Source organism: Nestor notabilis, unplaced genomic scaffold, assembly GCF_000696875.1.
Source record: "Nestor notabilis isolate BGI_N333 unplaced genomic scaffold, ASM69687v1 scaffold4568, whole genome shotgun sequence".
NCBI lineage: Eukaryota > Metazoa > Chordata > Aves > Psittaciformes > Psittacidae > Nestor > Nestor notabilis.
This window is the reverse complement of record NW_009940416.1, coordinates 6182-19410: the sequence shown is the minus strand read 5'-3', so window position 1 is coordinate 19410 and position 13229 is coordinate 6182. Positions and strand designations below refer to the sequence as shown.

General features: G+C 38.0%; 1 protein-coding gene across 1 annotated transcript; it reads right to left on the bottom strand.

Annotated features, from left to right (window-relative positions):
* Positions 1 to 415: 415 nt before the first annotated feature.
* Positions 416 to 11769, bottom strand: PEX3 (peroxisomal biogenesis factor 3). Its single transcript, XM_010020322.1, has 11 exons — positions 11637 to 11769; positions 10162 to 10243; positions 7655 to 7698; positions 6366 to 6490; positions 4935 to 5001; positions 4785 to 4839; positions 4365 to 4521; positions 3374 to 3444; positions 2453 to 2575; positions 1189 to 1285; positions 416 to 795 (listed from the first exon to the last, which is right to left on the bottom strand). The coding sequence occupies exons 1-11, from the start codon at positions 11641 to 11643 to the stop codon at positions 712 to 714; spliced, it is 912 nt and encodes a 303-aa protein (XP_010018624.1). The 5' UTR covers positions 11644 to 11769; the 3' UTR covers positions 416 to 711.
* Positions 11770 to 13229: the final 1460 nt, after the last annotated feature.

Genomic DNA, 13229 nt, shown 5'->3' with positions numbered 1-13229 from the left:
CAGACAATTAGGCTCAAAATTAATAATACAAATTAAGATAAAATATTTACAAGTTAATGTGTACAGTGTAGCTGTTTGAACAGCATAAACAAGAGGACTTCTAAAAATCCACATTCCTTTAGTATTAAGTAACAGAGAGAGCAGTTCCCTCCTGGCCCCCCCAGCTTGTTCAAGAAAAATGTGCATCAGTTGGCAAAGGCTTTCTGAAGAATGAGTCTTTGGAATAACATTTGTAAAGTTAAGGAAAAAACGAGTTTTCCTTTATGAAAATAAATATTCGGGAGAAGGAGAAGAAAGCAGCCTTACTTCGTTTTGCTACCCTGTGCTATTCTTAGGTCACTGTCACTAGTTTTTTCCAAAACATGGGCACCCCACGCAAACAAATGGGGTTTTTAAAAAGTGACTTGTTGTAACACTGCCACCCGATGCCCTTCAGATGCAATAAAAATAATCAAATTAATTACGGAAGAGTTTGAGCACTTTTTAAAAATAGAAAAGTCTTTACATACAATGATTCCTTCAACAAGAATGTTTTTAATGGGTGTTTGCAACTGACACTATTAGAGCAAATATGGGCTCGCTCCCACTTTTTTCAGCATGTTCTTTCTGCTGGTCTGCCACTCTTACACCATCACAAAATTAACCCAAGTCTCATCAGTAGTCACAAGGGATTTATTATATATACACAATCTATCCCTATGAGTGTGCAGTTCATTTCTCTAGTTGCTGCGGGGTACTAAAAGCTTCATAAACATTAGCAGCAAAATCTTTCACTTGTTCCATCATCAACAGGTCCTGGAAAGGAATTTAAAGAATAAATGTTCTCAAACACATCCAGCACTGTTCTGGTTTTGCTGCAGTACATAATTCACCATGAGAAAAGCACCTGGCACTCCCACAGAGGCCCAACTCAAATTTCCTGCTTTAGCAAGGTTTACAAGCAGAACTGCAAGTAGAACCAAGAGATGTTTTTGTGCTTCTGCCCAGGTTAGCAGAGGGAAGAGGTTCTAGAAAAATACCATATTTATGGGAGATACAAATTCACAAAAAGTTATGCCAATTGTTTCTCCTTTTTCTTTCTTTTTAAGCCACTGAACTGAAACAGTACAAAGCATGTTGTTAAAAAGAAATATACAACATTCAGTTCAGAATTTTAGGTGGGATATTTTAAATAAGCAAGATCCTTACCTGAACAAAGTGACTGGGTGTTTCGCTGCATACTGAATGGATCTGTCCATTGATTATTGGAATTATCTTGGCTAAAGGAAGACTGACGCTGGAAAGACTAAAAAAGAACAAAAAATATTGACCTAGACCTGCTCCAACATTAGTAAAGCCACTAAAGTGGGTTCATTATAATCCTAAGTAATTACTACTTCAAAAGTAACAGTTGAAAAGCTGCAAACTAAAATGTACAGATGAAGGTTTCTTTCTCTTATCAAGCCTTTTATTTAATGCAAAGAAGTACGAGAGTGAATTTCAGCTGGTGTTCTTGTTACACATAGTTTCACACTTGCTTCTCATGCAAGAGAAGCATGGGCTAGCCAGAGTCTTTACATATGTGCGTATGTAAACAGAAGTACTGGTCTACAATCTCACACTATTTCAAACTCTAAACCAGGCTTAGGATAGACAACTGAACTAACACCCTCAGGATACTTTAAGTGATGTAAATAGTAGATAATTTAAATAAAACCATTACTCTCTGAGAGCCATCAGTTATTACAATAAACATAAACCCAATTATTATTCAAGGTTTTAACATTTTTCAAATCAAATTTCAATGATTTGAACTCAACTTTTGGATACTCTCACTGCACTGTAACTTATCTTCAGAATAGAAGCTCTTTTTAAGCAGTCTTCTAGGAAGAGGAAAAAGATCCCAAATGTTAACATACCTTTCTTCCAGCATACCAGTGAATAACCTAAAGCTCCATAGATGCGTTAGGCTACACGTATTTGGAGAATCATGGTAATGCCACTGTCCTTGAGAACTACAATAACTAGCAGTTAGAGACTGGGGCGTGCAGAGTGTCTCTGCTCTGGGTAGGGGAACACCAGCTTCCTCAGGGCCTCACAGGGGAGGTACTGCAGTACAGCTTTGAGCACTCACCACCAGCGAGGTAAATCCTCCTTTGCTACAAAGGCAGTTTGCCCGTACAGTGCTCAGGAGAAAAGGGAAAGGTAGAGGTCTTCTGATTTCTACTTTTAGATTTGCAGGTAATGGTGGGAAAGACACCTTACATAAATTCTAGGAAGAAACACACAATACCCCTAGCTGTCTACTTGACCAAAGTGAGGAGACTGCATTTATTCTTGATGGGCAAGAAGCAGAATTATTTCTAGCATGAGATCTTCAAGTAGGCAGGAAAATCAAGAGCCTTTTTTGGAACTCACTATGAACCCAAAGCATTATATGCTGAAGTGTACCACAACAAAAGGAAACATTTACCTATTTACAGAGCCACTCTGAGAGAGGTCCTGTTCAGTAGGTCTAAAAAACTCTGCCATATTGTCCAGCAGTCGACTGAATCCTCTATTTAAACACGTGCTCAAAACTGTGCTGAAGTCTGGACTGGAAAAAAAAAAAAAAAAAAAAAAAAAAAAAGAAGAAAAAAAAGAGGTCTGATTCCTGGGATTTATTTTTTCAAACTAAAAACCCTGCAAGTGTTCAGTGCTACAGATGTCCCTGTCCCTCCCACATGGGAAGATGTATGACTCAGACAGAAGGCCACAACACAGCCACCTCAAGAAAGACCAGCTCCCCAGCAGACCAATCAACAACTTAACCTCCACCATAAGATTGTTAAACCCCAGGTAAATCTAAAGCATTTCTCTCTCTTACTAAGTAATAACATAAGAGGGACTTACTGCATCCTTAAATGCCCCAGACCTCTAGCAGCTAAATTGTAAGTTTGGCATTTGGTTCAATTCCCTCCTATTCCATGTTTCTTACACAAGCCTTACTTGAGCAGCACTCCAGTAAAAGGATGCACAAACCCACTCTCAAAGCCACGCATTAAACAAATTCTGATAAGCCCAAACTGATGTTCATTTTACCAAAGCAGTAAATCCAATAGAATTACCCTTAATTTACACTGCTTTAGCAGAAAAGAAGTACTCCTGTGTTCCTGCATAACTACAGGAAAGGCGAGGAAGAGGTAACGGGGAAGAACATCCTGGTCATCTCGTTAAGGCAGGATTATTTCCAATAAATTTGGAAAATCCCAGCCTACAGTTAGTGAATATAAAAACAATGCAGCAGAATGGTCGCATTTCACAAGTGAAAGCTGGCAGGTTCTTATAGGAAAATAATCTTACATAAACAATAGTGAGGAGGAGTTTAATATGAATAGAGGATATTGCTCTCTACCTTTCTAGCATATCTCTGGTTTCATTAAGTAATTTAATTGTAGCAACATCTCTTTCTGTGAGTCCGCAGGCCTACAAAAAAAGCAAAGACAGACACTGTTTAGTAAGACATCCATTGGCAACTCTAAGAATAAGAGTAGACGCAGAAGAGTTTTGTACTGTGGAATTAAGTCAAGATGCGTAAGTCAAATCTGTTTAAAAGAAAAGGTTTACTGTCATGAATCAGTCTCTATGATTTATGTTTTAATTTTCATTTTAAGTGGTCACTGTGGGATCTTTTCCCTCTAAAAATAGTATTAGCAGGAAATAGCAGACTAATTGAGCGAAGTAATTTTTTCCACTTCTGACCTCCAAAACTGAAATAAACCCTACCTATCAGCTTCAGTTAAAGGGATAAGTGCATATAAGTCACACACTGAAGCCTAAATTTCTTCTTGATATTAGTGTAATAGCAAGTTAAGAATGAGTTTTTTCCAACCTGTGGTGTGAATGGAGACAAACACCTTTAGAAAATTTAGGAAATCACTTTAACATTACTACTGAGATTAGATACACCTCTCTCTTGACTCCTGCTCATTTTCCAGCCCAAAGCACAAAAGTATTCCAGCACACCATCACCTCCCTGTACATCAGTCAAGATGCTACAGCTGTGGGACAAGTGCCAGGTAAGCAATTTAGGTTAGGGCTGAGTTAAGCTACATTGTGTTACAGCACACTGCACAGGCTAAACAAAGTAACTGGGCTGCGTTTCTGAGCTCAAAGCTGGCATTCTGAGGATAATACCTGTTTGCAATCACATCTGAAAAAAGTACAGCTTTACTTTGCCTCGATTAAAGAGATAAGGACACTTGATTTATACAGGAAGAAGCATCACCATTTATTGAAGATACAGATGCTGTGGTACAACTGGAGGACCATTATGCACCCTTCCTCCCCAAAACAAACAAACAAACAATGCAGACAAAGTAGCTGAAAGAAACTGAAACAGGTACCTGTGTAGCCAAGGGGTTTTCTTCATCTGGCATCAGATAATGACATAAGGGAGAGTAAGGTGCAGTCTGATCTGAATCTTTATGTTCTACTACATTCCTGATATCTTTAAGTTTCTGTTCCAGTTCCAGAAGAGATAGGGTGTGCTTAAGGGAAATACTGGAAAGGAAGAAGACTACGTTGACTGCAAAATTAATAATGATGCTTTCTTCTCCTACTGATAACATGTTCACAATTAACAGGATCCCAATTTGCTATACTGGTTGGCCCCAGCAGATGCAGCCTGCTGTAATAAAAACATTGTTTTGGAAACAGTCAATACATCTTCCTTTTTTTTTGGATTCTAATAAAACTCATTGTTTCGGGAACAACCAGTCACAATAAAACTTAAAAGCTAACCACAGAAAAATACAGACTCTTACCTTCCAAAAACTTTATGCACAGCTTGCTTAACAATAGTTATCAACTCAGTGAGTCCTAAAAGGAGGGAAGTGTCAAAATTATTCTAATGATTTGCTCAAGTCCAGAAAAGAAGTAGAATTTTTTAAGTGTAGCTGTAATAAGCACCATACCATCTCCTAGAAGGTGCTGAATACTTGATAAATATTGCTGCTGAACTTCAGGGGGAGCCAGTGGTGTCTGTGAGGGAAAAAAACCCAACAGTTCTGTGACATGTCAACAGACAAGAACAATGCAGAACTAATTTCAAACTAGCTGTGACCAATTTCCTCCATCTTTATAATCCCCTGCAGCAGGTGGATTCCCCCATTCTCATGCAAATCTCTAGGTTCTGACTCTTCCGGCCATCAACCCACAAATCTTTAAGTCCTTTGGCAATCTCTTCAATACTATACAGATCTTCTATCTTCAGTGGCACAGAAAAATCTTTCAATTTCCATTCATATATAGGAAAGTCTCTTTGAAAACTGCATTACAAGTGAAACTAGACCCTCCACCACCCCAAAAATGAAACCCAGTGAAAAGAGGATATTTATGCTTAACCCTAACAAAAGCTTTTCTGATAGAAAAGAAGCTTTCAGGAACTGAGACAGGACGTTGCCAGTTTGCTCCAGCGGAATGCCTCAAGGGTTGGCCCCATCAATCCACTTCTCTATTGGAAAATAATTGAGAGAAAACACATTTCTAGTCCAAACTCACCTTGCCCTTTTAAAAAAGCTTTTTCAGGTTTCGCAAAGTGAAGCACAACCTCCATCAACCCTGACGGAAGCTCAGACCTGCCTTTCCATACTGTTCTTTGACTCTCAGAACATGCTATCACAGGAGGTCATATGAGAATTAACCAAAGTTTACATCCATTATTTTCAGATGGGCTGTCCAACAATTTGAAGATCTTACTCTCTACAAGGGGTATTTGCTTACTGTGGGATTCACCTATTTTTACTGAGCAGTGAGAGCTATACTACATAAACAAACCCCAAGTCTTCTAACTTGCCTGGCCCCACCAACAGACGTTCAGGCAGATAGCCTTTGGGAGTTAAACAAAATAGTCAAAATTTCAAAGACAACCCTTTTCTTCTACAATCCTAGGAAAACTTCACTTGTGGAATTAATGTATGTGCTAGGAAGACCTAAGCATTTGGATACATGAGTATGAGTGATCCGTGTGTATGTACTTACATACATGTGCAAGGATCATTCACACAGTATTACTGTTTTACAAAAAATTAAAGCAGAGAAATTATTTTATGTTGGTGTTTAGGTAAGAATTGACCTTCTTCAAGCAATACAAGTGCAGACAAAAGTACTCTCAATATTTCTAGTATTTTGTTAAGCAATAGTATCACCAAATCATCCAAATCTAGAGGCTATGAAGATACATCAATATAGCTTACTTTCAGCAATGCTTCCACATCTCCCACTCTTAAAAGAACTCTTGGTTTCATTATAATGAAGAGCTATGCCCTTTTTAATCTCTTACTATATAATTCTTTCACTTCCAAGAAAGTAGACGTTCTACTTTTGAAACAAACCAAGAAACTTACTGTGCCATTTTTGCAGAGTGCAGCATTATCTAGGTAGATGTAACCGCCAATAATATTTAACTGGACTCTCAAAAGGACTACGAGCATACAGGTACTATATACAGCTACAATGCTTCTTGTGAAACCTTGAAAAGAGACAACAAAATACCTTCAGTCAAAGAAGGAAGGGTGAGCCAAGGAGGGAGCACACTCTCCAAGACTCAAGAAGTGCTGATGATTTTGAAGTACATTTCACTCATTGGTTGTCACAACACATCTTTTACAACACACACTCAAGATCATGATAAGTCTAATATTTGCTGGACCTACATCTAAAACGTCCCATTTAAAGTCCTATATTAACATTGTTTTTCACGTTACAAGTTGCTCCAGAAGGAAGATAGATGTGCTGTCAAATCATCTTTCTTCATTAGGCCAGGAAATACACACCATATGGTAGCCCTCGTAATGCAACTGAGACACAGAAGGCATAATAGCAGCTTGGAAAAAAAACTACCTGAGGCAGGTGCAGCTAGTATCTATAGAAAGAAAACTAAAATGAGCATCAGCTACCAGGCACTAGGCAACAGAAGATGTGTGGAAGAAGTGACATCAATAAATATGGATGACTGCTGAATAGCAAGGACACAGAAAGAAAAGAGACAGCTTAAAAGTAGGACCTATAAAAGTGGTGTGAAAAGGAGAAACAAAACCAAAAGGAAGACAAACCCAGGGAGGTGGCAGGGATAACAGTACCGGGGAATCAAAGCTAGTAAAAAAATAAAAAGCTCAGTAGTATTTCACTGCATAATTATTTGACCTCACTATTCTTCATTCCCTTCCACTGCTATTTCTTCTTCTTTTCCAAGAAGATGAACCGAAGTGTTCATAACCACTGTGATGGTAGTTCTCTTCAATAGGCCTGAAAAGAGGAAACTGCTGGCCACATAGAGGCTGGCCAACATTCTGATCAATGCTTTCTGTTAAACACGGAACTTTCTGAAAAGCCGGACCGATTTTTCTGTGATGGCACAGAAAGTTCTCACAAAGTTTTTTTGAGTAGGGTAAAATGCACACCAATAAAACTCTTCACCTTCACCTCTGGGCTTCTAAGTTCCCTCCGGGCTATGGAAAATTCCTTCATGAGGACCTTTTTTTTGGAGGGGGACTATTTGCCAGGTAGTGTGTTACACTATCTTCATATCTAGTGAAACCTCAACCCAGGGTAAACTGTGCCTTTTAAAGGGTGTGAAAGGCATTTTAAATTTATGTTAAATATTATAAAGATGGAATATTTCATTTCCACTTACTTATTATCTTTAAATCCTCCCATATCTCTAACTTGTTTGCTGGCCTGTGGGAAAAATAAATGGCAATATTAAACATTTAAAAGTATATTTTCCTGGGAAATAAATAAATGTTAAATGAAATAGCAGTGCTTTAAGGGGAGCTCATTTAGCTACCATAATTATTCAGATCAGATTCATGTCTACACTGATTTGACTTATCCAAGAAAGCAGTACATAAACCACACAATATGAAGTCACAGAGAAGATATTCAAACTTTAATCAATAAATGTAGTATTTAGTAATGTCATTTATATACTTACATTACCAATTTTGAGTTAAACTATGCTAAGTGGTCAGAAAAATTCCACTGCTGGTACACAGAACATATTGTAAAAGTCACTTAGAGAAACATTTGGTAATTTCTTACGATCAGAATTAACACTTAAATATTTAAGGCAGATAGTTCAGATTAGCTTATAGTTTACAGTAACCTAGTTTATAAAAGATAATATGCTTTACACCAGAAATAATTTCTTTACAGGCAAAATATGTGCACTTTGGCATTAGTTTGACCATTGTATCACTCACATAAACAATGACTTTTTAAGCTCACTGCTATCAAATAATGCACTTAAACTGATATAATGAACTATTAAGTCTACAACTCCAAAAAGTAGAGAGACAGATTAAAGAAAAGACAGCTGGAAGAGATACATGGATCCACGGCACATACAAAAACAGTTTACATGCTTCTCTTTTCCAAGCTAAATCAAGTTTTAAAAGCTATTCTAAAGCAAATCACTGTAAAAAAAAAATACAGTAATATTTCTATAGATAAAGCATGAAACAGGACTCAAACACACAGTTGTTACTTGTGAGTGGCAAGTTTTCCATGCCAACTGAAGAGAGAAAGAAAAGCCAATACGTCGGCATTAGCCAACTACATTGGCACCTATTATGTCAAAACATCTTCTAGAGCTCATGCTCACAGTTTCTCCTCACAGCATAAAGCATCAGCCAGGTGAGACTCTGCAAGTCTGCAAGTATTAAGCTTAACAGTGGGAACAGATTTTTCAGTCTTCGTATGCTGCAATTTACTAAGGCTCAACTTTTATTTCACTTTTATTTATTTGGAAAATCATGACCAACTATGGAAGGAAAAAGCAATGCAAACAAAACCCCAGAGGTTTGGAATAACGTGAACTGCTGATTTAGGTGGGAGATACTCAGTATCTGCAAGGCTGCCGCAGCAGGTACTTCATCTCATTCAATCACATTTCTTTGAAAAGAGGAGGACAGACAGAGCAAGCGCATCTGTGTCCATGTGTGCCACTCCCTCTTCCAAAGTTTCCCTGGAAGACTGAAGACTTCAGCCTGCTTCACCCCCATCCTCTCACTGGCTGCCCCAGATAAATAAAGCAATGTACAAAGTTCTAAACTGTAAGGAAGCAAATGGATTTTAAGTTAGTTTACCTAAGCCATAACACGATTGGTAACATAGATCCATAACATGTTAAAGCATAACACAGATTATGTGAGAAAAAGGATACATCTTCAGTGACACTGAGAAAGGTAAATCTCCCCATCTACTCGTTTGTGTATTCAACAACAACAGCTCTCAAAGGTCTTGTTTGGAGTAAATACTATTCAGTTAGTTGCAAATTCTGAGATAATCTATTATAAAAATATAATTCTGGCTAATTCCCACTTTAAGTAACACATTCTGTTGCCTTGTGAGAGTTTGACTGAAAGAAGACAATGCCTGGATAGATAACCTATTAAATGCTGGACAGCTGAAGTTATAGCTAGATAAGCAAGCTAGTGGGAGGTAAACCAGAAGCAGTCTAGAGTGAGTCAGAAACCCTCTGTTAACTGCCTACATAACACTTTTACTCCATGACAAATGGCAGGTGGCTTACTCTACTTTTCAGGTATACTATTATGCACTTCATGATTTTAAAAATATAGTATTTGTTTCTGCAGCCACAAGGAAACCAGAGATGTTTCTGACCAGGAAGCACTCTTCTTAATGTATGACATGTCCCTGTTTGTTCTACTTCAAAAAGAGAAGAAAAAAATTACTTCTCATAGCTTCCATCCATTCGCAATCTCATCTTGGATACTTTCCACTACTACTCATGTCTGACCTTGATGAGATTACATAAACATTTTTACAAACACAACATCAACACCTCGGTCAAGATACTCCGTCCTGTTTAAGAGAGAATTAAGTACTTTTATCTGCCTATCTTACAAGCATTTCAAAAAAACCCATGCCGCTCAGTGCAGCATCTTAAAGGAAGCGTTATTTCATGTCTGGAAGATGCCACTATACCTATCAAAATACATCTAACATGACACAAAATATTTATGCAGTGATTTCAAAATGCTTCAAGACTAGTGAGTCAATGGGACACAGAACCAAAATCCTGCATTCTGTCTGCATTATAAATAATTTGAGAAAACCCAAAAATATCTTGTGTTCAAAACAAGTGATCTTTAAACACAATTAACAAAACAGTCTTACCTATTTTTAAGAAGAGACGTGAGACTCTCAGAATTTAATTGATGCATTAAGGCGTCCCTCAATGTTGGAAGCATTGACAGCACTGTTATTAAAAAAACAAAACAAAACCATCACCATCAAAATAACCATCATAAACCTATCCTCAGCTCTCACTCAAAAGCTGCTCTACAATGTAAATGCCATTGCTCAACAGGCAAAGCTTGGAGGACAAGCAAAATGTGAAACCCTGGGAATCCTCTGAAGTGTAATTACCTGTGTGCCTCTGATGAGCTTGGCCACAATGCTGCCCTTACGTTGCTACATGTCTGTGTTGGCTCTAGCTCAGATGTGGACTCACACCCTGCATATATGAGCTTTCAACACCCCTCAAGAAAATCTGGTGAAAATCTACACTGTTGCATTTCTCCAAATGAGAAGAAAAAGATCTAAGGTTTGGGTTTTTTCCAACAAGAGAACCACAAAAAGGTGTATTTTCAACAGAAGAAAGCTAGTGGGGAAAAAACCCTTACTTTCAGAATATTCAATGCTCAATCTGCTGTTATATGATGGGAACAGGAAATGGAAAACAAGCATGCACAGAACATAACAAATACTAAGAACAAAGTATGAAAAATCTTGACAAGAACACATGCTGCCAGATAGAATGTACTTTGTACAAAAAAGTGCAACCAAAAACTTAGCCCTTGCAGTAAAATTGAACCCAGAACTACAAAATGGAGAAGAGAAAAATGAAATACCAATCAGTCAGGGTAAACAAGGTGCACAGAAAGCATTTGCAGCCACCCAAGAAGCCATTACAAATTTCAACAGGAAAAAAAAATGCTGCCCAAATTGTTTTATGGAAATAGTTTTGAGTGGCCTGTATTTACAAGAATGACAAGGATTTTGTTAAACTCTATTCCACCACCTTCTCTCCAAAAATCGAAAGACCACTAATATGTATCATAAATACTCTCCTATTGTAATGTATGTATTGCTGTAATATACTTTCAGTTTTAGCTCCCCAGCTAGTCAGGTAACTTTCAACTGTTAAAATGTAAGGAACTAATGGGCTGACATGCTTCTTATTTGTAAATAAAAAATACCCACCAAGCTCTCTGTGTGTAGCTTATTAACAGGATGCTGTAATGAATAAAATAACCCTGTTGTAAATTCAGTATTGTTTGAATCTGGCTGCTGTGTCACACCTTGACAGCACATGCAGTTTAGGGAAATCCGCAAAGGGTCTTGAACTGACCAAAAATTGTAATCTGCATGTATAGCTGTTTGCATTATAGACAGATAAGGGTTCAGCTGACCCCTAGAAATCCCTCCAAACTTCTGTTCTTCAGATTGTTTTCATTATGCAAAATGGCTCTATTTATGCCCTAGTGTTTAAGATTTTGAATTCACCTACACTTCTTATTCTTCTTCCATCCTGTCAATATGTAGTATAAATCCCCAAATCGAGAACAGCAGCTATTTCCTTATCTTACCTGTCATATTGCACGTCCTCTGATTACTTTCAAAATGGTACTGCCTTCGTGCTTGGGCGATGTATTCAGCTGCCTCCCGCTCTTGGATTTCTCTTATTTTCTTCTGCCCATATTTTCCCAGTAAATAGACACCTGCAGAGAGATTTTGACATTACAAACTGCTTTAAAATTGTAAGGAAGGCCCCTTCAGCCCCTTTCTTTGATTTCAAACAATCAGGGTGCACAGTGGTTTTTTGGGATATGTGTGTCTTGAGTATTTTAATACCAATTGCCACAGTAATACTCAGAGATAATGTTTTCAAAATTAATTAAAATGTCAAGGGTAACGACTTGAATCAGCATACGAAACTTTCCTGAGAATTAAAATCTTGCCTTTCAAAGAAGGCATTCTTTGTACTACTGGAACGTGAACAACAGGTACTGAAGCAAACACTAGGAAGAGAAAAAAATGTAGGGTAACAAGAATAGAGCAAATAAACTGTGATAGAAAGGGGCCTGGAAGTGGATGAAAATTTTAAATATTTTTTTAAAGATATCTTTCTAAAATTAGCAGAAGTTGAGATCAAATTCAAGTCCTAAAAATCACAAAAGAAAAATGCTAGAGAAGCACACTTCCTACAGAAGTTTCAGGACCAAATGAAAGAAGAAGCCTGGTTTCATTGGGGCTTGACTGTGGTCCTCTCTATTTCTTACCATGCCTGGTTCCTACTCTCCAGCTCCACTCTTCTGCCCTTGCAGATGTGATCATCCCTCAGCACCTTCACTATGAATTTCCATTTCCAGAAAGATGCACAAAAAAATTTTGCTCTACATTTCCTCCTCTCCCAACATACATCCCTTTGAAGTTTCCAACTGCTCTTCCCACACCACCACAGGTTCAGAGAACTCTCCAGGCTGCCCACAGCCATTTCCTCATCCCTGTCCCCCTTTCTTAGCCATTCCTCAAGATACCACTACATCTTCTAGACCTATCCTCAGCACTTTTGCCCATTGCAAACAGCTTTACATTAATTTCTCACCCTTCGCCTGGGGCTTTTTATAACACCTCCTGTGTATCAAATTCATTTGCTGCCTCCTGTAGACACTGACAGCAGCAGTTACCTATTTAGGTGCATAACAAGCTCTTTCCTTGTTCCCTCATGAAAGAATTCGGGGGTGGGAGGGGAGGAGATATAAGGAAGGAACAAACCCAAGCAGAAAATACTATTGTACAAGTTGACCATCTTCTGTCTGCTGTGGAGCAGTCCCCTAAGCACTGAGACTCCTGTACAGAGCGTCAGCTCTGACCCCATTGGGTCAATAATGGTGCACAGAAGAAACCTGAGTATCAAATTAAATCTTTACTTTTTTCCACCAAGTACTTCCAAAAGTTGTGAACACAGAGCCACAAAGTTTTCTACAAAGTTTAATTTTCCCATTTCAAAGTTAATATCCAAGTGAGGCATTGAACAGTTGCTGAATGCTAGAAGTTTTAAAACTGATTTTAAAAGCCCAAATCACCAAAACAGTAACAACAACAACAAACACCCCAAACCAAACTCCCCAATATTTTAATTCAGTTACATCGTTAGGTCATCACAACCTTTTAATACA

Bases quoted from the DNA above. Each gene is read 5' to 3' on its own strand.
- PEX3 (XM_010020322.1), bottom strand. The intron at 3,445-4,364 runs GTACCTGTTTCA...CTTTTTTTGTAG, and splicing joins AAAACCCCTTGGCTACACAG to GCCTGCGGACTCACAGAAAG. The intron at 1,286-2,452 runs GTAAATGTTTCC...GTTCTTTTTTAG, and splicing joins CAGAGTGGCTCTGTAAATAG to TCTTTCCAGCGTCAGTCTTC.